General features: G+C 50.4%; 1 protein-coding gene across 3 annotated transcripts in view; it reads left to right on the top strand.

Annotated features, from left to right (window-relative positions):
* BCORL1 (BCL6 corepressor like 1) overlaps positions 1–25,032 on the top strand; it is a 112,203-nt gene that overhangs the window by 67,612 nt on the left and 19,559 nt on the right. For 2 of the 3 annotated variants that reach the window (XM_073642207.1, XM_073642205.1), the window contains exons 5-7: positions 15,115–15,259; positions 20,917–20,997; positions 21,964–22,353. In XM_073642207.1, coding sequence (XP_073498308.1) covers positions 15,115–15,259; positions 20,917–20,997; positions 21,964–22,353 — 616 coding nt within the window. The remainder of the gene's footprint in view (positions 1–15,114; positions 15,260–20,916; positions 20,998–21,963; positions 22,354–25,032) is intronic. The other variant, XM_073642208.1, reaches the window with a different exon arrangement.

Genomic DNA, 25,032 nt, shown 5'->3' with positions numbered 1-25,032 from the left:
CCGAAACATCTACTTTATTTCTCTACTTGTCTGACTGCAAATACAATTAAAAACATCTATTAAGCATATTTATGAGTGGCAAGTTTCTACATTATATATTGGTTTTGGACCCTGCTTGTGTACCTACTCCAGGAGTGCCATGATCCATATTTACATCCTCCAATCCTGGGGCACTACTCCTGTTACAAGAGAGTCTAAGAATGAGATTACTGAGCTCAGCTCCCTCAGTATCCATGGATGAATGCCATGTGGGCCAGGGGATTTGTCAATGTTTAATTGGCTCAGACGCAGGTGTACTTCTTTTTGTGAGTTATATTGGGTGGTAAACTTTTATTTCTGCATCGCTGAATGTTACTGGGCACGGCCATTTCATTGGTGAACACTGATGAGACGGGCCTGTTTAATATCTCAGCCTTTTCTTTGTCCTCTACATGATCCCTATGTGGTCTCCTCTATATGACCTCTGTAACCTTATACCCATCCGCCCAGCCCCCGCTTCCCCAGTCCCACTATCAGGAGCTCTATGGAACACTCGCTCCGTATGCAACAAACTTTCCTACATCCATGATCTTTTCATCACTAACAAACTTTCCTTCCTCGCCATCACCAAAACCTGGAGCACCCCCTCTGACACAGCCTCTCCAGCTGCATTTTCGTATGGCGGACTCCACCTTTCCCACACCTCCCGCCCCAGCGGCAAGCATGGTGGAGGAGTTGGCTTTCTCCTGTCAGACAACTGCTCCTTCTCACATATTCCAATGCCACCCTCCATTACTCTGCCCTCTTTTGAAGTGCACTGCGTGCGCATTTACTCCCCCTCCAACAGGCTGTCATTTACCGCCCCCCAGGACCAGCCACCACCACCTTAGACCACTTCACCACCTGGCTACTTAATTTCCTCTTTGCTGACATCCCCACTATCATCATGGGCGACTTCAACATCCCCATTGGCACTTCTCACTCATCTGTCTCCAAACTTCTATCCCTCACTTCCTCCTTTGGCCTTGCTCAATGGTCTTCCGCAGCCACTCACAAAGATAGACACACACTGGACCTCATCAACACCCGCCTCTGTTCCCTATCCTACCTCTCTAACTGTCCTCTCCCTCTTTCTGACCACAACTTACTCACATTCTCTCCTCTCCAGATCCACAATCCCCCATCCAAAAACTTGCACACCCTCGCAGATCTCAAACCCCTCAACCTACACTCCCTCTCTGAATCCCTCCTCCCTATTACAGACATAAATTCCCTACACGATGCAGATGCTGCTGCCTTATTTAACACCATAACAGCTGCAGCTCTTGAATCGGTCTCCCCCCTCACACGTACCAAAGTTCGCACAATCAACAGGTAACCCTGGCACACCAGCCTGACTAAAGAACTGAGATGGGCTTCCAGGGTTGCTAAGCGGAGATGGAAAAGGTCTCACTCCAACGACCACTTCATCGCATTCAAACAAGCCCTCACTACTTTCAGGTCCACACTCAGTGCAGCAAAACAAACATACTTCTTGTGAGGACCTGGCCACTTTCTAAATACTTTTCCAGCACTGAGCACCCCTTTTAGTCAATCTTAATTTTGTGTTTTGTTAGAAATTTGCTTGCTGTGTTTTGTTAGTGATTTGTTTGCTCATCAGTTCAACCTCAGGTATCTATTCCATTCAGTGACCATATCTCCGAGACCTTGGGCCATTGTTCTCTCCGTCACCACAGGTAGTCTCACATGCAAACCCAGGGGATTGGTTCCACCTGAGAAAATATCTCCACTAAGGCACAATTAGCTGGGGGAGGGAGGGGTGAGCTCTTCTGCTGATTCAGGGAGCTGAACCCTGTGCAGGAGAAAGAGAAGATTCATTGCTATTCGGACGGAGAGCTGGGTGGAATCACGGGCTGCGGTCGTGATATCCATCATCCAAAGGAGCATATGCTGTGACTGCCAATATCCCGGCGGGAGATACAAAAAGCTGTGGGCCAACCAAAAGTTGGGGGACAGTGGGTATCACCTGGTACGGGGCAGTGGAACTACTGAGCCCAGGTTGGAAACTCAAGGACTAAGAAAATTGCCTGTTGGACATTTACCTAGAATTGCTGTTCACCATGGTCAGAAGGAATAAAACTAATTGCATCGATAACCTGCCTAGGTGATTATTAAAATCCACAACCGCACATCTTTACACTTCTTCTCATCTCTCATATCCTCCCTGTCTCACAACCCTAAACAGCTATTCAGTACTTTTAATTCTCTCCTCCGTTCCCCAGCACCTCCTCCCTCTCCACTCATCTCAGCTGAAGACTTGGTATCAATCTTCTGCTAGAAGAATGAGGCAATCAGACAAAGCTTTTGCCATAAGTCCCCACAGTCCCTCCTCATATCTACTCAACTCTCCTTTTCCAAAACCAGCTTCCATCACGGAAGATCAACTTTACTCTTTACTCTCCAAGTCACATCTCACCACCTGTGAACTTGACCCAATCCCATCCCACCTCATCCCAAATTTTACCGCAGTCTTCATCCCAACCCTAATCCACCTCTTCAACCTGTCACTAACAACTGGTGTCATCCCCTGATGCTTCAAACATGCCTTTATCACACCCATCTTCAAAAAGCCCTCCCTTGACCCATCCTCTCTGTCTAGCTATCGCCCCATATCACTTCTCCCCTATGCCTCAAAACTACTGGAACAACACGTCCATTCTGAGCTGTCCTCCCACTTCTCCTCCTGCTCCCCCTTTGACCGCCTCCAATCTGGCTTCCGACCTCACCATTCTACTGAAACTGCCCTGACTAAAGTCACCAACGACCTACTAACCGCCAAATCCAAGCGACACTACTCCATCCTCCTCCTCCTGGACCTGTCCTCTTTCTCCTTCTGGACCTGTCATCTGCTTTTGACACAGTAGACCATTTCCTCTTACTACAGACTCTCTCATCTCTCGGCATCACAGACTTGGCCTTATCTTGGATCTCCTCATACTTAACAGACCGGACCTTCAGTATCTCCCACTCATACACCACCTCCTCATCTCGCCCCCCTATCTGTCGGTGTCCCCCAAGGCTCAGTTCTAGGGCCCCTACTCTTCTCCATCTACACCTTAGGCCTAGGACAGCTCATAGAGGCTCACGCCTTTCATTATCACCTCTATGCTGACGACACACAGGTCTACCTCTCTGGACCTGATATCACCTCCTTACTAACCAAGATTCCCACACTGTCTATCCGCTATTTCATCTTTCTTATCTGCTAGATTCCTAAAACTTAATATGGATAAAATTTGAATTCATCATTTTTCCCCCATCTTGCTAAAACGCTGTCCACTCTCCCCAGTCCCACAAGCTCGCTGCCTCGGGGTAACCCTTGACTCTAATCTCTCCTTCAAACCTTATATCCAAGCCCTTTCCACTTCCTGCTGACTCCAACTCAAAAATATCTCCCGAATCCGCACGTTCCTCACCCATGAATCTGCAAAAAACACTAGTGCATGCCCTCATCATCTCCCGCCTCGACTACTGCAACCTCCTCCTCTGTGGCCTCCCTTCCAACACTCTCGTACCCCTCCAATCTATCCTAAACTCTGCTGCCCGACTAATCCACCTGTCCCCCCACTATTCCCCGGCCTCTCACCTCTGTCAATCCCTTCACTGGCTCCCTATTACCCAGAGACTCCAGTTCAAAACCCTAACCATGGCATATATAGTCATCCACAACCTGTCTCCTCCATACATCTGTGGCCTAGTCTCCTGGTACATACCTGCACTCAACCTCCGATCCTCACAGGTTCTCCTTCTCTACTCCCCTCTTATCTCCTCTTCCCATAATCGCATACAAGATTTCTCTCGTGCATCCCCCCTACTCTGAAACTCTCTACCCAAACATATCAGACTCTTGCCTACCGTGGAAACCTTCAAAAAGAACCTGAAGACCCACCTCTTCTGACAAGCCTACAACCTGCATTAACCCTCGCTCCACCACACCGCTGCATGACCTCCTCTACCCCCACCTACTGTATCCTCACCCATCCCTTGTAGATTGAGCCCTCGCGGGCAGGGTCCTCGCTGCACCATACCGCTGCACGACCAGCCCTACCCTCACCTAATGTATCCTCACCCATCCCTTCTAGAATGTGAGCCCTCGCGGGCAGGGTCCTCGCTCCACCATACCGCTGCACGACCAGCCCTACCTTCACCTACTGTATCCTCACCCATCCCTTGTAGATTGAGCCCTCGCGGGCAGGGTCCTCGCTCCTCCTGTACCAGTCGCCGACTCGTTTTTGTTCAAATTATTGTACTTACTGTTTGCTACGTATACCCCTATCACATGTAAAGCCCCATGGAATAAATGGTGCTATAATAATATGATCAATCTATATGATCTTCTATACGTTCCCAATGAAATTACATCACCAAGCAGGAGACGTTGTGTAATTCTGGTAATCACCGGATGGAGACGTCACTGATCTGCAAATGATGAAAACATGGACACAACATAATTACCACCTCTGGAGACTGAGCCTCCTTGCAGAAATCCCGGCACCTCCGGCCTCGGCTGTCGCTGAGGTTATTAATGGACATCCGCGATGTTCTCGACGGAGACCAGTCCAGAAATCTTGTTTGACGAATGACTTCCTCAATGTGCTCGAAGGAGACAAGTCTGGAGACGCTGCTGGCAGCTCCTGTGTGATCACCGACCAATGACGTTCCTGATGGAGACAAGTCTGGAGATGCTGCTGGCAGCTCCTCTGTGATCACCGACCAATGACGTCCCCAATGTGCTCAAAGGAGACAAGTTCGGAGACGCTGGCGGCCACCTGCGGTGTAATCACCGACCAATGACATCCCCGATGTGCTCGACGGAGACAAGTCCAGAGATGCTGCCAGCAGCTCCTGTGTGATCACCAACCAATGTCATCCCCGATGTGCTCGACGGAGACAAGTCCAGAGATGTTGCCAGCAGCTCCTGTGTAATCACCAACCAATGACGTCCCCGATGTGCTCGACGGAGACAAGTCCAGAGATGTTGCCAGCAGCTCCTGTGTGATCACCGACCAATGACATCCCCGATGTGCTCGACGGAGACAAGTCCAGAGATGTTGCCAGCAGCTCCTGTGTGATCACCGACCAATGACATCCCCGATTTGCTCGACGGAGACAAGTCCAGAGATCCTGCCAGCAGCTCCTGTGTAATCACCGACCGGTGATGTCTCCGATTTGCTCGACGGAGACAAGTCCAGAGATGCTGCCGGCAGCTCTTGTTTGACCAATGACGTCCTCAATGTGCTCGAAGGAAACAAATCCGGAGACGCTGCCGGCAGCTCTTGTTTGACCATTGACGTCCTCAATGTGCTCGAAGATGACAAATCCGGAGACGCTGCAGCCATAGGAGCAGGTTTAGGCCACTCAGGGAGCTCACAGTAGTGCTGGGAACATGTGACCTGGTGTTATGTGGAAAATAGCTCTTGGGATACTAAAGAAATGGCCGCACCACTGGTTCCACCACCAAATATATGTAGGCTGAGCTGTTAGTGCACCTGGAGTGAAGACTAGAGGGGTTCAGCTAAGGTACATTATGTCATACCCAATCCCCCTCCACCCCATAATTCTGGGAGCAAGACCGGTGTGATGTTCTTTTGTGAAGTCACTTCACGGTGTCCCCCACGTTGGCTCCAGACCAATCTCTGGCTATCGTTGCATTAAAGACGTAAGAGAGACTCCTCACTGAAGAGCACAGACCTCCAGCCAACCTCCATCGTCGTCTTGCTCTGCACAGTGATGGCCTTTGGGACCGGTGGCGTGAGGTCAGTGAACACCTGTAGCTGGACGTCCAGCTCGTAGCCGTTGTGCAGACGCTTTTTGATGGGTTGTGTAGACACTGTGACTCCTTCGCTTGGTGTGTGACGTCCAGTTTCACTTGCATTATAGAGCAGATCACTACGCGCTATTCTTCTAATGTGACGATTCATCCATGCAGATCCGTCCGTGCAAAGGTAGCCTCTGCTGCTCCTGCTGTCATCCCAGTTCTCCCAACCAAGTGCCACCAGCTCAAGGCTTCCGGTCTAAACTGGTGACACAAGTGGTGATATCTGATACGTCGGCCAACAGGAGGCATCGCGCAGTCATCCAACAAGTTTTCTTACAATGTGTGAGGTTTCATGTTGCAAAAAAATGCTCTTGTGCCGCAGATTGAGGCGAGATGGCGGCGAGGGCGAGGGCCTCGGCAAATGTCGTCATTGTAAATCTAACGACACCCGCTCCATCCTTCATGTGAAAAACCGTACGGCCTCTCCTGCATGGCGGAGCAATCTATCCTGAGGAGCGTAAATGATCCCTCCATAACATCTTCTATATGCTCCATTCTGTGTGATCCCTATATGATCCCCATATAATCTCTTCTATACGATCCCTTCTATATGATCCCCATATAATCTCTTCTATACAATCCCTTCTATATAATCCCCATATAATCTCTTTTATACGATCCCTTCTATGTGATGCCCATATAATCTCTTCTATATGATACCTTCTATATGATCCCCATATAATCTCTTCTATGATACCTTCTATATGATCCCCATATAATCTCTTCTATACGATCCCTTCTATATGATCCCCATATAATCTCTTCTATACAATCCCTTCTATATAATCCCCATATAATCTCTTCTATACGATCCCTTCTATATGATCCCCATATAATCTCTTCTATACGATCCCTTCTATATGATGCCCATATAATCTCTTCTATACAATCCCTTCTATAAGATCCCCATATGATCCCCATATAATCTCTTCTATACGATCCCTTCTATATGATCACCATATAATCTCTTCTATACGATCCCTTCTATATGATCCCCATATAATTTCTTCTATACAATCCCTTCTATAAGATCCCCATATAATCTCTTCTATACGATCCCTTCTATATGATCACCATATAATCTCTTCTATACGATTCCTTCTATATAATCCCCATATAATCTCTTCTATACGATCCCTTCTATATGATCCCCATATAATCTCTTCTATACGATCCCTTCTATATGATGCCCATATAATCTCTTCTATACAATCCCTTCTATAAGATCCCCATATGATCCCCATATAATCTCTTCTATACGATCCCTTCTATATGATCACCATATAATCTCTTCTATACGATCCCTTCTATATGATCCCCATATAATTTCTTCTATACAATCCCTTCTATAAGATCCCCATATGATCCCCATATAATCTCTTCTATACGATCCCTTCTATATGATCACCATATAATCTCTTCTATACGATTCCTTCTATATAATCCCCATATAATCTCTTCTATACGATCCCTATATGATCCCCATATAATCTCTTCTATACGATTCCTTCTATATGATCTCCATATAATCTCTTCTATATGATCCCTTCTATAAGATCCCCATATGATCCCCATATAATCTCTTCTATACGATCCCTTCTATATGATCACCATATAATTTCTTCTATACGATTCCTTCTATATAATCCCCATATAATCTCTTCTATACGATCCCTATATGATCCCCATATAATCTCTTCTATACGATCCCTTCTATATGATCCCCATAGAATCTCTTCTATATGATACCTTCTATATGATCCCCATATAATCTCTTCTATACGATCCCTTCTATATGATCCCCATATAATCTCTTCTATACGATCCCTTCTATATAATCCCCATATAATCTCTTCTATATGATCCCCATATAATCTCTTCTATACGATCCCTTCTATGTGATGCCCATATAATCTCTTCTATATGATACCTTCTATATGATCCCCATATAATCTCTTCTATACGATCCCTTCTATAAAATCCCCATATGATCCCCATATAATCTCTTCTATACGATCCCTTCTATATGATCACCATATAATCTCTTCTATACGATTCCTTCTATATGGTCCCCATATAATCCCTTCTATAAGATCCCTTCTATAAAATCCCCATATGATCCCCATATAATCTCTTCTATACGATCCCTTCTATATGATCACCATATAATCTCTTCTATACGATTCCTTCTATATGGTCCCCATATAATCCCTTCTATAAGATCCCTATAGGATCCCCATATAATCTCTTCTATATTATTCCTTCTATATAATCCCCATATAATCTCTTCTATACGATCCCTTCTATTAGATCCCTGTATGATCCCCATATAATCTCTTCTATACGATCCCTTCTATATAATCCCCATATAATCTCTTCTATACGATCCCTTCTATATAATCCCCATATAATCTCTTCTATATGATACCTTCTATATGATCCCCATATAATCTCTTCTATACGATCCCTTCTATATGATGCCCATATAATCTCTTCTATACAATCCCTTCTATAAGATCCCCATATGATCCCCATATAATCTCTTCTATACGATCCCTTCTATATGATCACCATATAATCTCTTCTATACGATCCCTTCTATATGATCCCCATATAATCTCTTCTATACAATCCCTTCTATAAGATCCCCATATGATCCCCATATAATCTCTTCTATACGATCCCTTCTATATGATCACCATATAATCTCTTCTATACGATCCCTTCTATATAATCCCCATATAATCTTCTATACGATCCCTATATGATCCCCATATAATCTCTTCTATACGATTCCTTCTATATGATCTCCATATAATCTCTTCTATATAATCTCTTCTATACGATCCCTATATGATCCCCATATAATCTCTTCTATACGATTCCTTCTATAAGATCCCTATATAATCTCTTCTATACGATCCCTTCTATTAGATCCCTATATGATCCCCATATAATCTCTTCTATACGATTCCTTCTATATGATCCCTATATAATCTCTTCTATATGATCCCTTCTATTAGATCCCTATATGATCCCCATATAATCTCTTCTATACGATTCCTTCTATATGATCCCCATATAATCTCTTCTATATGATCCCTTCTATTAGATCCCTATATGATCCCCATATAATCTCTTCTATACTATTCCTTCTATATAATCCCCATATAATCTCTTCTATATGATCCCTTCTATAAGATTCCTATATGATCCCCATATAATCTTTTCTATACGATTCCTTCTATATGATCCCCATATGATCCCCTCTATAAGATCCCTATATGATCCCCATATAATCTCTTCTATATGATCCCTTCTATAAGATCCCTATATGATCCCCATATCTCTTCTATGTGATCCCTTCTATAAGATCCCTATATGATCCCCATATAATCTCTTCTATACGATCCCTTCTATACGATCCCCATATAATCTCTTCTATATGATCCCTTCTATAAGATCCCTATATGATCCCCATATAATCTCTTCTATATGATCCCTTCTATAAGATCCCTATATGATCCCCCTATAATCTCTTCTATACGATCCCTTCTATATGATCCCCATATAATCTCTTCTATGCGATCCCCATATAATCTCTTCTATGCGATCCCCATATAATCTCTTCTATATGATCCCCATATAATCTCATCTATACGATCCCTTCTATAAGATCCCTATGTGATCCCCATATAATCTCTTCTATACGATCCCTTCTATACGATCCCTATATGATCCCCATATAATCTCTTCTATATGATCCCTTCTATAAGATCCCTATATGATCCCCATATAATCTCTTCTATATGATCCCTTCTATAAAATCCCTGTATGATCCCCATATAATCTCTTCTATACGATCCCTTCTATATGATCCCCATATAATCTCTTCTATGCGATCCCCATATAATCTCTTCTATATGATCCCCATATAATCTCATCTATACGATCCCTTCTATAAGATCCCTATGTGATCCCCATATAATCTCTTCTATACGATCCCTTCTATATGATCCCCATATAATCTCTTCTATGCGATCCCCATATAATCTCTTCTATGCGATCCCCATATAATCTCTTCTATATGATCCCCATATAATCTCATCTATACGATCCCTTCTATAAGATCCCTATGTGATCCCCATATAATCTCTTCTATATGATCCCTTCTATACGATCCCTATATGATCCCCATATAATCTCTTCTATATGATCCCTTCTATAAGATCCCTATATGATCCCCATATAATCTCTTCTATATGATCCCTTCTATAAGATCCCTATATGATCCCCATATAATCTCTTCTATACGATCCCTTCTATATGATCCCCATATAATCTCTTCTATATGATCCCTTCTATAAAATCCCTGTATGATCCCCATATAATCTCTTCTATACGATCCCTTCTATATGATCCCCATATAATCTCTTCTATGCGATCCCCATATAATCTCTTCTATATGATCCCCATATAATCTCATCTATACGATCCCTTCTATAAGATCCCTATGTGATCCCCATATAATCTCTTCTATACGATCCCTTCTATATGATCCCCATATAATCTCTTCTATGCGATCCCCATATAATCTCTTCTATGCGATCCCCATATAATCTCTTCTATATGATCCCCATATAATCTCATCTATACGATCCCTTCTATAAGATCCCTATGTGATCCCCATATAATCTCTTCTATATGATCCCTTCTATACGATCGCTATATGATCCCCATATAATCTCTTCTATATGATCCCTTCTATAAGATCCCTATATGATCCCCATATAATCTCTTCTATATGATCCCTTCTATAAGATCCCTATATGATCCCCATATAATCTCTTCTATACGATCCCTTCTATATGATCCCCATATAATCTCTTCTATATGATCCCTTCTATAAAATCCCTGTATGATCCCCATATAATCTCTTCTATACGATCCCTTCTATATGATCCCCATATAATCTCTTCTATGCGATCCCCATATAATCTCTTCTATATGATCCCCATATAATCTCATCTATACGATCCCTTCTATAAGATCCCTATGTGATCCCCATATAATCTCTTCTATACGATCCCTTCTATATGATCCCCATATAATCTCTTCTATGCGATCCCCATATAATCTCTTCTATGCGATCCCCATATAATCTCTTCTATATGATCCCCATATAATCTCATCTATACGATCCCTTCTATAAGATCCCTATGTGATCCCCATATAATCTCTTCTATATGATCCCTTCTATACGATCGCTATATGATCCCCATATAATCTCTTCTATATGATCCCTTCTATAAGATCCCTATATGATCCCCATATAATCTCTTCTATATGATCCCTTCTATAAGATCCCTATATGATCCCCATATAATCTCTTCTATACGATCCCTTCTATATGATCCCCATATAATCTCTTCTATATGATCCCTTCTATAAGATCCCTATGTGATCCCCATATAATCTCATCTATACGATCCCTTCTATAAGATCCCTATGTGATCCCCATATAATCTCATCTATACGATCCCTTCTATAAGATCCCTATGTGATCCCCATATAATCTCTTCTATACGATCCCTTCTACATGATTCCCATCTACAGTGGCGACCAGAAGTTTTGCATTTTTTTACAGTGTGTTTCCTTCTGTCCGGTTGTTTTGATGCCATTTTCCTGGTGATTTTAGTAACCGGAAGCAAATAGTTGTCAGCTATAAAGGATGAAAATTGTGTGTGCCGTTGTTTTATCCTTGATGTGTTAGTTTTCAGCATTTGCTGGGCCAAATGTTTTCTCATGGGTAGTCGAATTTTGCCTGAAATATACATATATTTTTTATGTGTGTTTTTAGGGTAAAACATGGCAAAGACTAAGCCAAATGTATCCGCCGATGTCAGGAAGCTGATTATTATTCTGAGAGTGAAGTCATAATGGGATCACCTGTTCTCAGAGTCACGTATAGTAAAGAAAGAAAAAGAAGGTTCTGGAACAGCTGAGAAACCGAGAAGTGGACGACCACCGAAAACTTCCTCCAGAGCCGATTACATTATCAAGAAAATGTCAGTATCTGATGCCCATAAAAGTACTGGACAGATTTCACACGAAGTGAACGAAGAATATGGGGTGAAAGTGAATCTCCAAACAGTGGGCGACGGCTGAGAGCAGGAGGGTGAATGCACGAGGTCCAGACAAGAAGCCTTTCATCTCTGCAAAGAACCGGAAGGTCCAACTTGAGTTTGCCAAAGAGCAATGGAAAGAGCTAGATTGGTGTAAGGTGTTGTGGTTGGATGAATCCCATAGCAATCTGTTTGGTAGTGATGGCAGCGCTATATATACCACCCAATTGGAAAACATAATGATGTAAGGTACCAAACACCTACAGTGAAACATGGTGGAGGCAATGTCCTGGTACGGGGCTGCTTTTCTGCATCTGCCATTGGCCCTCTGCGTAGAATTGATGAAAATATGAATGCTACCATCTACAAGGATATACTGGAAAATGTAGTGCCATCACATGGCAAAACCAAAGTAGGCCGGGGATGGAAATTCCAGCAAGACAATGAACCTAAGCACACATCCAATTTAGTAAAAAATTGTTTAGCAAAGAAAAATATTCGCCTGTTGCACTGACCGAGCCAATCACCTGATTTACACCCTATAGAGCACCTCTGGGATGAGTTACGGCCACGAGTTGGGGCCTGTACACACAGCAATAAAGATGAATTGTTTGCAGATTTGCAAATGGAGCAAGATCCCTCGAGATGTCTGGAATCCCCGAGTGGCGTCAATGCCCCGCCGGTGCAGTGCAGTAATTACAGCAAGAGGTTATACTACAAAATACTATAGTTTCATTACTTACAATCCATAACTTATGCATTACTCTGTCGTGATCAATAAATAGTAGATGCAAAACTTTTGGCCATCAGTTTTCTTTAATGAAATGACCATAACTATATTCAGAAGCATTGTGGGTAAAATTAAGGTCTTGTATAATGACGACTTCATGCACTTTCAGTTCATCACCAGGGAAAACATGTCACAACAACCAGACAGAAGTCATCACACTTTAAAAAAAAAATGCTAAACTTTTGGTCGCCACTGTAGGTTCTACAGTGCTGCTCACGATTATTGGCACCCTTTCATTTTTTTCATAGACTGTACAATATCTTGAGAAATAAATGGAAATGTACCAAAGTTATATCCTCAGGATTTTTTAATTAGTGGTCCAAAGTAATACAACAATAAAACATTGTTTTTCAACTTTCATGCTGCAATTTCAAAGAAAAAAAACAGAATAAACAGCATGTGCAGGAATAAAGACCCCCTAATTAATATTTGGATTTTAGATCATAGACTCAAGCCAAGTTTTCTTACACTGTAGGACATTTCGCTCTAAAATCTCTTGATAATTTCTCTGACTTCATAATTCCTGTGATACGGTCAAGACTTCCAGTACCAGACGCAGAAAAGCAACCCAACAGCATTATGGATCCTCCATCATGCTTAACTGTTAGTAAGGTATTATTTTCTATATAAGCTTCATTGCGCAGACTGAAAACAAACTGTTGCTTTGCATTGCCAAAAAGCTCTATTTTTGTTTCAACTGTCAACAGAACATTTGCCCAGAAGGATTGTGGTTTGTTAGGGTATGTGCACACGATGCAGAAATGCTCAGGATTTTTTCCTGAGCGTTTCTGCATTTCTGTGGCAGGAAAAAACGCATGCGGATTGTACATGCGGTTTCCTGCCAGGGACATGCGGAAATGAAGCGGTCTTCACTTTCATTTCCGCATGCGGGTTGACAAGCGCTTCCCAAGCGATTTTAGCATCACTTGGAAAGTGCTTGTCAACTTCACACTATATAAATCCATGCAACCGGCATGGATTTATATAGTGTGTGAATGTCAAAAAATAAAAAATAAATATATACTTTACCCTCTGATGGCCCCCGGTGTCCTGCTTCGCTCGGTCCCGGCTGCCGGCAGTGAAGACTTTAGGACCTTCCGACGTCAGCGTCACGTGACCCGTCACATGTCTCTGACGTCAGCGAAGGTCCTTCTTCATTCAACCGCGAAGTGCGGGGAACCAAGCAGGAGCGCTGCGCGGGCCGTCAGAAGGTGAGAATATATATATTTTTTATTTTATTCTTTTTTTTTTTAATGGTACCTGGGTCTGGAGGAGACTCTCCTCTCCTCCACACCCGGGTACCATCCGCACATTAGACCGCATGAAAAGCGCATCAACATATACAGTGATGCGGATTCCATGCGGTTTAATGCAAGTCAATGGCGGCGAAAGAGCAGCGTTTCCGCAAAATTAATTGACATGCTGCAGATTTTTGACCGCAGCGTTTACGCTGTGGAAAAATCCGCATCATGGGCACAGAACATGCGGATTTCAATTGGGGAACATTGCTGCCCTTCTACCATGCGTTTTTAATGCGTTTCTGCGGCGTTTACGCAACTGCAAAGACGCCGCGGAAAAGCATGAAAAACGCATCGTGTGAACTCAGCCTTAAGGTACTCTTTGGCAAAGATCAGTCGTTCCTTTTTATGTCTTTTCGTCAGCAATGGTTTCTTCCCTGACCTTCGCCCATAAAGCTCTGCTTGGTTTAGTGTGCAGTGTATAGTACTTGTTGAAACTATGATCCCAGACTGTTCCAGGTGGGCCTTCAGGTCTTTGGATGTTTGACGTGGTGTTTTTTCCACCATTCGCACCAACCTTCGAAGACATCTCTGTCAATTTTCCTCTTTCCCCCACGTCCAGGGAGGTTCTTGACGCTTTCATGCTTGGCAAACCTCTTACTATCATTGCGCACTGTTGAAACTTGGATCCCCATATCCCTTCTATATGATCCCTTCTATGTGATCCCCCTATAATCTCTTCTATATGATCCCTTCTATATGATCCCTTCTATGTGATCCCCCTATAATCTCTTCTATATGATCCCTTCTATATGATCCCTTCTATGTGATCCCCCTATAATCTCTTCTATATGATCCCTTCTATGTGATCCCCCTATAATTTCTTCTATATGATCCCTTCTATGTGATCCCCCTATAATCTCTTCTATATGATCCCTTCTATGTGATCCCCCTATAATTTCTTCTATATGATCCCTTCTATGTGATCCCCCTATAATCTCTTCTATATGATCCCTTCTATGTGATCCCCCTATAATTTCTTCTATATGATCCCTTCTATATGATCCGTATTTGACTTTTGTATATGATCTTCTTCTCTTTTAGGGTAAGCGGCTGCCATGCATCTCGAATCTTGAGAATAAAGAACATACAAGCTCGAAGTCCAAGCAGGATCCGGTGGTCTCCAGAGTCAGGCGGCGGCGGAGGAGAGCCATAAAGAGCGAGCCTCTGGACCCAGAGTTTGACCCCGGTGAGACGCGTGGGCAAGTAAATCTCCGGCTGGAGACGTCCGATCTTGTAGCATTGTACAGAGAATGGAAAGGAGCAGGAATGTTTTTAAATCGATAATGAACACCATGTATACTCGCCTCTCGCAGCGGCGCTGTTCCCTGTTGGTGATGTGACATTATGTCATGTGACCACTGCAGCCAATCAGCAGCGGCTGATGGGCTGCAGACTTCACTATTTTGTCACATCAGATGTTGCAAGAGGGGAGTGTCAGCAGGTGAGTCCAGTAGTAGACAACCCCTTTAAATCCAGGTGGCATTATAGTTCTGCATATAATCATCTATTCATTGACCGTAACAGAGATCTGAAACTCCAAAGGGGCAGTCCCCGCACGTCTGCCTGGGGGGGAAGGGCAGTCCCCGCACGTCTGCCTGGGGGAGAGGGCAGTCCCCGCACGTCTGCCTGGGGGAGAGGGCAGTCCCCGCACGTCCGCCTGGGGGAGAGGGCAGTCCCCGCACGTCCGCCTGGGGGAGAGGGCAGCCCCCGCACGTCCGCCTGGGGGAGAGGGCAGTCCCCGCACGTCCGCCTGGGGGGAGAGGGCAGTCCCCGCACGTCCGCCTGGGGGGGTAGGGCAGTCCCCGCACGTCCGCCTGGGGGGGTAGGGCAGTCCCCGCACGTCCGCCTGGGGGGGAGGGCAGTCCCCGCACGTCCGCCTGGGGGGGAGGGCAGCCCCCGCTCTGTGCTTTGCGCCCCCGCTCTGTGCTTTGCGCCCCCGCTCTGTGCCTTGCGCCCCCTCTCTGTGCCTTGCGCCTCCACTCTGTGCCCCCGCTCTGTGCCTTGCTCCCCCGCTCTGTGCCTTGCGCCTCCACTCTGTGCCCCCGCTCTGTGCCTTGCGCCCCCGCTCTGTGCCTTGCGCCCCCGCTCTGTGCCTTGCGCCCCCTCTCTGTGCCTTGCGCCCCCGCTCTGTGCCTTGCGCCCCCTCTCTGTGCTTTGCGCCCCCTCTCTGTGCTTTGCGCCCCCTCTCTGTGCCTTGCGCCCCCTCTCTGTGCCTTGCGCCCCCTCTCTGTGCTTTGCGCCCCCTCTCTGTGCCTTGCGCCCCCTCTCTGTGCCTTGCGCCCCCTCTCTGTGCCTTGCGCCCCCTCTCTGTGCCTTGCGCCCCCGCTCTGTGCTTTGCGCCTCCACTCTGTGCCCCCGTTCTGTGCCTTGCGCCCCCGCTCTATGCCTTGCGCCCCCGCTCTGTGCCTTGCGCCCCCTCTCTGTGCTTTGCGCCCCCTCTCTGTGCTTTGCGCCCCCTCTCTGTGCCTTGCTCCCCCGCTCTGTGCCTTGCGCCCCCGCTCTATGCCTTGCGCCCCCTCTCTGTGCCTTGCACCCCCTCTCTGTGCCTTGCGTCCCCTCTCTGTGCTTTGCACCCCCGCTCTGTGCCTTGCGCCCCCGCTCTATGCCTTGCGCCCCCTCTCTGTGCCTTGCGCCCCCTCTCTGTGCCTTGCGCCCCCGCTCTATGCCTTGCGCCCCCTCTCTGTGCCTTGCTCCCCCGCTCTGTGCCTTGCACCCCCGCTCTATGCCTTGCACCCCCGCTCTGTGCCTTGCACCCCCTCTCTGTGCCTTGCACCCCTGCTCTGTGCCTTGCGCCCCCGCTCTATGCCTTGCGCCCCCTCTCTGTGCCTTGCGCCCCCTCTCTGTGCCTTGCGCCCCCGCTCTATGCCTTGCTCCCCCGCTCTGTGCCTTGCGCCCCCTCTCTGTGCCTTGCACCCCCTCTCTGTGCCTTGCGCCCCCTCTCTGTGCATTGCGCCCCCTCTCTATGCCTTGCGCCCCCTCTCTGTGCCTTGCGCCCCCTCTCTGTGCCTTGCGCCCCCGCTCTGTGCCTTGCGCCCCCTCTCTGTGCCTTGCGCCCCCTCTCTGTGCCTTGCGCCCCCGCCCTGCTCCCTCGCTCTGTGCACCCTGACCCTGCGGTTGCTGTATGTGGCAGGACAGTGGTCTGTAGTGTCCATAGTCCCTGTCTCGGCCCCTGTGTCCTGAGAATCACATCATGGCGGTATCCGGTGGTATCGGGTGACGCTGCAGACGATTACGTATCTTTGTTCTCCGCCGTCCTGAATGCAGTGCTCGTTGTTGTCAGCATCATCTGGTGGTGCTGGGGTTGTCAGGGCCTCATTTCCATCTTGTCATAGACTAGTACCTGACATGGTCGACGGCCGTTCGGCGTTTTTATCGAGTGCTGTTAGTGGGGGTAATGGGGGGTTTAGTATCTGAATGCAGATATTATATTTTGTGCCCCTTATACATATCACTGCAGTAAGGGGAAGAGCGGCGATCAGCGGGATCTCAGGCGCGCAGTCTGGCTGCGGCAGGAGGAGTAGTCCTGCACATTGGGGACAGGTTAGATCCACCTGCTCTGACCCCCCTGATGTCATGAATCCCCTCTTTTCCCATTGGGGTGTATGCCTCCTGTATTTCCAAGACCCTCGGTTTTGTAGATGACGGCAGGTTGAATTGTGAGCTGATGGGAGGATATTACACAACGTGCAGCAGTCGTGGCCGACATCCGTGCTTCCTGTGACTTCTACTACCCGTCTGAGGCGCTGCTGATGTTCACAGCTTCAGCTCATCATACCGAGCTTTTCACATCTTCTCCTTTCACATGAGGAATTTGATGAGCTGCAGTCAGCAGAGGATGCTGGGAGTTGTAGTTGCAGTGCAGTGCGCAATGATTCTACCCATTGGAGCAAGTGATCAGAATCCACATCCAGGGTTGTGAACTGAACAATCTACGAAATCCAAGAGTATATTGGCTGGATGTGCGGATGGCTCCTGTGTATTTCACCATTACTTGTGGACGTGCGCACATCCCGAATGACTGTACCTCCCTGGCCCTGGCGCCGGCGCCTCCACGGGTCTCGCTGGCTCTAGGCGCCAGCGCCTCCCCAGGTCTCGCTGGCTCAGGGCGCTGTCGTCTCTCCGGGTTTCCCTGGCTGTGGGCACCGTCGCCTCCTGGATCTGGGTGCCGCCGCCACATCCCTGGCTTTGGGCGCCGGCGCCTCCCCGGTTTTCCTGGCTCTGTGCGCCGGCGCCTCCCCGGGTTTTCCTGGCTCTGTGCGCCGGCGCCTCCCCGGGTTTTCCTGGCTCTGTGCGCCGGCGCCTCCCCGGGTCTTCCTGGCTCTGGGCGCTGGCGCCTCCCCGTGTCCTCTTGGCTCTGGGCGCCTCCCCGTGTCCTCTTGGCGCCTCCCCGGGTCCTCCTCGCTCTGGGCGCCTCCCCGGGTCTTCCTGGCTCTGGGCGCCGGCGCCTCCCCGGGTTTTCCTGGCTCTGTGCGCCGGCGCCTCCCCGGGTTTTCCTGGCTCTGGGCGCCGGCGCCTCCCCGTGTCCTCTTGGCTCTGGGCGCCTCCCCGGGTCCTCCTCGCTCTGGGCGCCTCCCCGGGTCTTCCTGGCTCTGGGCGCCGGCTCCTCCCCGGGTCCTCCTGGCTCTGGGTGCCTCCCCGGGTCCTCCTGGCTCTGGGTGCCTCCCCGGGTCCTCCTGGCTCTGGGTGCCTCCCCGGGTCCTCCTGGCTCTGGGCGCCTCCCCGGGTCCTCCTGGCTCTGGGCGCCTCCCCTCTTGACGCCGGCGCCTCCCCGGGTCCTCCTGGCTCTTGACGCCGGCGCCTCCCCGGGTCCTCCTGGCTCTTGGCGCCGGCGCCTCCCCGGGTCCTCCTGGTTCTGGGCGCCTCCTCGGGTCCTCCTCATTCTGGGCGCCGGCACCTCCTCGGGTCCTCCTGGCTCTGGGCGCCTCCCCGGGTCCTCCTGGCTCTGGGCGCCTCCCCGGGTCCTTCTGGCTCTGGGCGCCTCCCCGGGTCTCGCTGGCTCTGGGCACCGGCGCCTCTCCGGGTTTCCCTGGCTGTGGGCGCCGCCGTCTCTCTGTGTTTCCCTGGCTGTGGGCACCATCGCCTCCTGGCTCTGGGCGCCGCCGCCACATCCCTGGCTCTGGGCGCCGCCGCCACATCCCTGGCTCTGGGCTCCGCTTCCACATCCCTGGCTCTGGGCGCCGCCGCCTCCCTGGGTCTCGCTGGCTCTGGGCGCCTCTCCGTGTTTCCCTGGCTGTGGGCTCCGCCGTCTCTCCGTGTTTCCCTGGCTGTGGGCACCGTCGCCTCCTGGGTCTGGGTGCCGCCGCCACATCCCTGGCTCTGGGCGCCGGCGCCTCCCCGGGTCTTCCTGGCTCTTGGTGCCGGCGCCTCCCCGGGTCCTCCTGGCTCTTGGTGCCGGCGCCTTCCCGGGTCCTCCTGGCTCTGGGCGCCGCCGCCTCCTTTGGTCTTCCTGGCTCTGGGTTCCGGCGCCTCCCCGGGTCTTCCTGGCTCTGGGCGCCGGCGCCTCCCCGGGTCTTCCTGGCTCTGGGCGCCGGCGCCTCCCCGGGTCTTCCTGGCTCTGGGCGCCGGCGCCTCCCCGGGTCCTCCTGGCTCTGGGCGCCGGCGCCTCCCCGGGTCCTCCTGGCTCTGGGCGCCGGCGCCTCCCCGTGTCCTCCTGGCTCTTGGCGCCGGCGCCTCCCCGGGTCCTCCTGGCTCTTGGCGCCGGCGCCTCCCCGGGTCCTCCTGGCTCTTATCGCCGGCGCCTCCCCGGGTCCTCCTGGCTCTTGGCGCCGGCGCCTCCCCGGGTCCTCCTGGCTCTTGGCGCCGGCGCCTCCCCGGGTCCTCCTGGCTCTTGGCGCCGGCGCCTCCCCGGGTCCTCCTGGCTCTTGGCGCCGGCGCCTCCCCGGGTCCTCCTGGCTCTTTGCGCCGGCGCCTCCCCGGGTCCTCCTGGCTCTTTGCGCCGGCGCCTCCCCGGGTCCTCCTGGCTCTTTGCGCCGGCGCCTCCCCGGGTCCTCCTGGCTCTTTGCGCCGGCGCCTCCCCGGGTCCTCCTGGCTCTGGGCGCCGCTGCCTCCTTTGATCTTCCTGGCTCTGGGCGCCGCCGCCTCCTTTGGTCTTCCTGGCTCTGGGCGCCGCCGCCTCCTTGGGTCTTCCTGGCTCTGGGCGCCGCCACCTCCTTTGGTCTTCCTGGCTCTGGGCGCCGCCACCTCCTTTGGTCTTCCTGGCTCTGGGCGCCGCCGCCTCCTTGGGTCTTCCTGGCTCTGGGCGCTGCCGCCTCCTTTGGTCTTCCTGGCTCTGGGCGCCGCCGCCTCCTTTGGTCTTCCTGGCTCTGGGCGCCGCCGCCTCCTTGGGTCTTCCTGGCTCTGGGCGCTGCCGCCTCCTTGGGTCTTCCTGGCTCTGGGCGCCGCCGCCTCCTTGGGTCTTCCTGGCTCTGGGTGCCGCCTCCTTGGATCTTCCTGGCTCTGGGTGCCGCCACCTCTTGGGTCTTCCTCCGCGCCAGCTCCTCCTAGGTCCTCCTGTGTATCTAGTTATGTTCTTGTCTGAAGTCTGTGCAGTATGGCAGCTGGTGATTGCTGGCATAAGTCTCTTTCGCCGCTGCGGCTCCTTCGACTCGGATACCGCAGCCTTACCAAAACTTCTTCACAGATCGCTCAAAAAAAAAAACAAAAACGTGGCTTGTGACCCCACCCAAATTATTCTGGCCCGCTAACAGTAGAATTCCCCTTTACCTATACAGACCAGTGGGCATTTTTGGGGTCCAGCTGTGTTGGCATTAGACCCCGGTTTACTGGCCTCTTCCTCTGCTGCCCGTTAAACTAAGCTTTGTTCCTTTCTTGCTTTCCTCTCATTGTGCTCTCCCTTCCCGACAGCCACGCCAGAGAGAAAATCCAAAAACAGCTTCAAAGACTTCATCCCAGTCGTGTTAAAGAGCCGAACCCGCAGTCAGACAGGTAACGATGCAGCAGTGGGGGATGGGCACTGCCCTTCTTATTGGCTGTTCCAGTGATCTCGGCCGAAACGGATAATGCAGCGCGATCACGCGAACATCCGCAGAGTACAACACTTTTGTCTACACAAAATCGGAGTCTTTTTATTTTCTCCACCTTCTTGGCAGTCGAGCAGGACTTCTGCTAAGTCTAAGCCGACCGTGCAGCATAACGTCTCCGAGTCTTCATTCCTTTCCCCACGGTCTTCAAAATATAAAATCCCTGGTAAATACCTAAATCTGTCCGGTCGCTGCGGGGTGGGTGTGATCCAGGGTCGCCGCGGGGCGGGTGCGATCCAGGGTCGCCGCGGGGCGGGTGCGATCCAGGGTCGCCGCGGGGCGGGTGCGATCCAGGGTCGCCGCGGGGCGGGTGCGATCCAGGGTCGCCGCGGGGCGGGTGCGATCCAGGGTCGCCGCGGGGCGGGTGCGATCCAGGGTCGCCGCGGGGCGGGTGCATTTTGTTCAAAGACAAAAAATAAAAGCTCCCCTTACTGCGCATGTAACTCCCTCGCGGCTCCAGCGCTGGTGCCGGGAGGGATGCCGTTCTGTAGCTGCCCGTGAGCGTAGCAGTGCTGTGCGGCATGTTACCAGCGCGGGAGCGGCGAGCACGCACGAGGTGAGCGCAGCCTGTTTTTCCTTTTACTCTTTTTTTTCCTTTTTGTCATCCTGCTTCTCAGACTCCTGTTGGGTAAGCCCATCAGTCACTTCTATTACCACTGTCTGGGAATGGGCCACATTCACATGCGGGCTGTAATGGCGGGCTGTAATGGTGGCCGTGGGTTTTCAGACGGCTCCCAGGACCCTGAGATTGGTAGAAGCAGAAACATCTGACGCATCTTCTGATATATTTGTGTATTTTCCTCCTTGTTGCTGTAGTTTGTCTTGGTGCCGAGCTACCTAGCGTCACCAGTTTACTTCTGTTTTTCTGCAGGATCTTATGGATTCTCGGACATTGGACCCACAGTAGATGCTATCCGGACTGAGGAAGAGGAGGACGAGGCATCCATCCCCTATAAGAGAAGGAAGCTGCGGAAGAACTGCAAACCGGGCCGGCCGCGCAAGTACACAGTCATCAAAGAGGAACCGGAGCCCGAGCTCATCACCCCGGTAATACAGGACTCCTGGGAACTGTCCAGCAGGGGTCTAGACACTGCCACCGAGACCCACCGAGAGCAAGACAACAATGGTGAAGAGGATGGTGTATTACGACGGAGAAAGAGGCGGAGACAGAAGAACCGGAAATACCAGAATGGGGAGTATCTGACGGAAAAAGAGGAGGAGGAAGTGTCTCAGTACTATTGTCGGAGGAGGGCACGTACAGGTGGGTCCAAGGGTGGCGCACCGTGAAGCTGCCCACACACATCAGTCAGCAATCTGCTGATTGTTCTCATCTGCTAAACATTGTGTGCTGCGCAAGGAGGGGCCATGAACGGGATCGCTGTGCGGACAGGAGGATACGGGAGTGCTGTGCGGACAGCAGGATATGGGAGGGTTGAGGAAACGGGATGGCTCTGCGGATGGGAGGAGACGGGAGTGGTGTGCAGCTGGGAGGAGACAGAATGGCGCTGCGGACGCGAGGGGACGGGAGTGGTCTGGGGATGGGAGTGGTCTGCGGCCGGCAGGAGACTCGAGGGCTGTGAGGCCGGCTGGGAGTAGTCTGCGGACAGGAGGATACAAGAGGGTTCTGTGGATGGGAGGAGATCTCTTGAGGGATTTTCATAAATCCTTCCTTGGAAAATTCTCCCAGTTCTGTGAGAACTCTGGGTTTTCTTGCATGAACTGCTATTTTGAGGTCTAGCCACAGATTTTCAATGATGTTCAGATCAAGGGACTGTGAGGGCCATTGTAAAACCTTCAGCTTGCGCCTTTTGAGGTCGTCTATTGTATGTCTGTTTAGGATCATTATACACTGCTCAAAAAAATAAAGGGACCCCTGAAATCCCCCCTCCTAGGTGTGAATGGATGAAATCTTCTCATTGAATACTTTGTTCTGTACAAAGCTGAATGTGCTGACAGCAAAATCACACAAAAATCATCAATGGAAATCACATTTATTAACCAATGGAGGCCTCGATTTGGAGTCACCCCCAAAATTGAAGTGGAAAAACACACTACAGGCTGATCCAACTGTGATGTAATGTCCTAAAAACAAGTCACAATGAGGCTGAGTATTGTGTGTGGCCTCCACGTGCCTGTATGACCTCCCTACAGCGCCTGGGCATGCTCCTGATGAGGCTGAGTATTGTGTGTGGCCTCCACGTGCCTGTATGACCTCCCTATAACGCCTGGGCATGCTCCTGATGAGGCTGAGTATTGTGTGTGGCCTCCACGTGCTTGTATGACCTCCCTACAACGCCTGGGCATGCTCGTGATGAGGCTGAGTATTGTGTGTGGCCTCCACGTGCCTGTATGACCTCCCTACAACGCCTGGGCATGCTCCTGATGAGGCTCAGTATTGTATGTGGCCTCCACGTGCCTGTATGACCTCGCTACAACGCCTGGGCATGCTCCTGATGAGGCTGAGTATTGTGTGTGGCCTCCACGTGCCTGTATGACCTCCCTACAACGCCTGGGCATGCTCCTGATGAGGCTGAGTATTGTGCGTGGCCTCCATGTGCCTGTATGACCTCCCTACAACGCCTGGGCATGCTCCTGATGAGGCTGAGTATTGTGTGTGGCCTCCACGTGCCTGTATGACCTCCCTACAACGCCTGGGCATGCTCCTGATGAGGCTGAGTATTGTGTGTGGCCTCCATGTGCCTGTATGACCTCCCTACAACGCCTGGGCATGCTCCTGATGAGGCTGAGTATTGTGTGTGGCCTCCACGTGCCTGTATGACCTCCCTACAACGCCTGGGCATGCTCCTGATGAGGCTGAGTATTGTGTGTGGCCTCCACATGCCTGTATGACCTCCCTACAACGCCTGGGCATGCTCCTGATGAGGCTGAGTATTGTGTGTGGCCTCCATGTGCCTGTATGACCTCCCTACAACGCCTGGGCATGCTCCTGATGAGGCTGAGTATTGTGTGTGGCCTCCACGTGCCTGTATGACCTCCCTACAACGCCTCGGCATGCTCCTGATGAGGCTGAGTATTGTGTGTGGCCTCCACGTGCCTGTATGACCTCCCTACAACGCCTGGGCATGCTCCTGATGAGGCTGAGTATTGTGTGTGGCCTCCATGTGCCTGTATGACCTCCCTACAACGCCTGGGCATGCTCCTGATGAGGCTGAGTATTGTGTGTGGCCTCCACGTGCCTGTATGACCTCCCTACAACGCCTGGGCATGCTCCTGATGAGGCTGAGTATTGTGTGTGGCCTCCACGTGCCTGTATGACCTCCCTACAATGCCTGGGCATGCTCCTGATGAGGCTGAGTATTGTGTGTGGCCTCCACGTGCCTGTATGACCTCCCTACAACGCCTGGGCATGCTCCTGATGAGGCTGAGTATTGTGTGTGGCCTCCACATGCCTGTATGACCTCCCTACAACGCCTGGGCATGCTCCTGATGAGGTTGCGGATGGGCTCCTGTGGGATCTCCCCCATACCTGGACTAAAGCATCCGCCAACTCCTGGACCGTCTGTGGTGCAATGTGACGTTGGTGGATGGAGCGAGACATGATGTCCCAGATGTGCTCAATCGGATTCAGGTCTGGGGAATGGGCGGCCCGTCCATAGCTTCAATGCCTTCATCTTGTAGGAACTGCTGACACACTCCAGCCACATGAGGTCTGGCATTGTCCTGCATTAGGAGGACCCCAGGGCCAACCGCACCAGCATATGGTCTCATAAGGGGTCTGAGCATCTCATCTCGGTACCTAATGGCAGTCAGGCTACCTCTGGCGAGCACATGGAGGGCTGTGCGGCCCTCCAAAGAAATGCCACCCCACACCATTACTGACCCACTGCCAAACCGGTCATGCTGAAGGATGTTGCAGGCAGTAGATCGCTCTCCACGGCGTCTCCAGACTCTGTCATGTCTGTCCCATGTGCTCAGTGTG

The sequence above is a fragment of the Phyllobates terribilis genome, unplaced genomic scaffold (assembly GCF_046119375.1).
Source record: "Phyllobates terribilis strain yellow unplaced genomic scaffold, ASM4611937v1 Scaffold_7__3_contigs__length_470593459, whole genome shotgun sequence".
NCBI lineage: Eukaryota > Metazoa > Chordata > Amphibia > Anura > Dendrobatidae > Phyllobates > Phyllobates terribilis.
The sequence above is the reverse complement of the archived record's forward strand: the minus strand, read 5'-3'. Positions and strand labels throughout refer to the sequence as shown.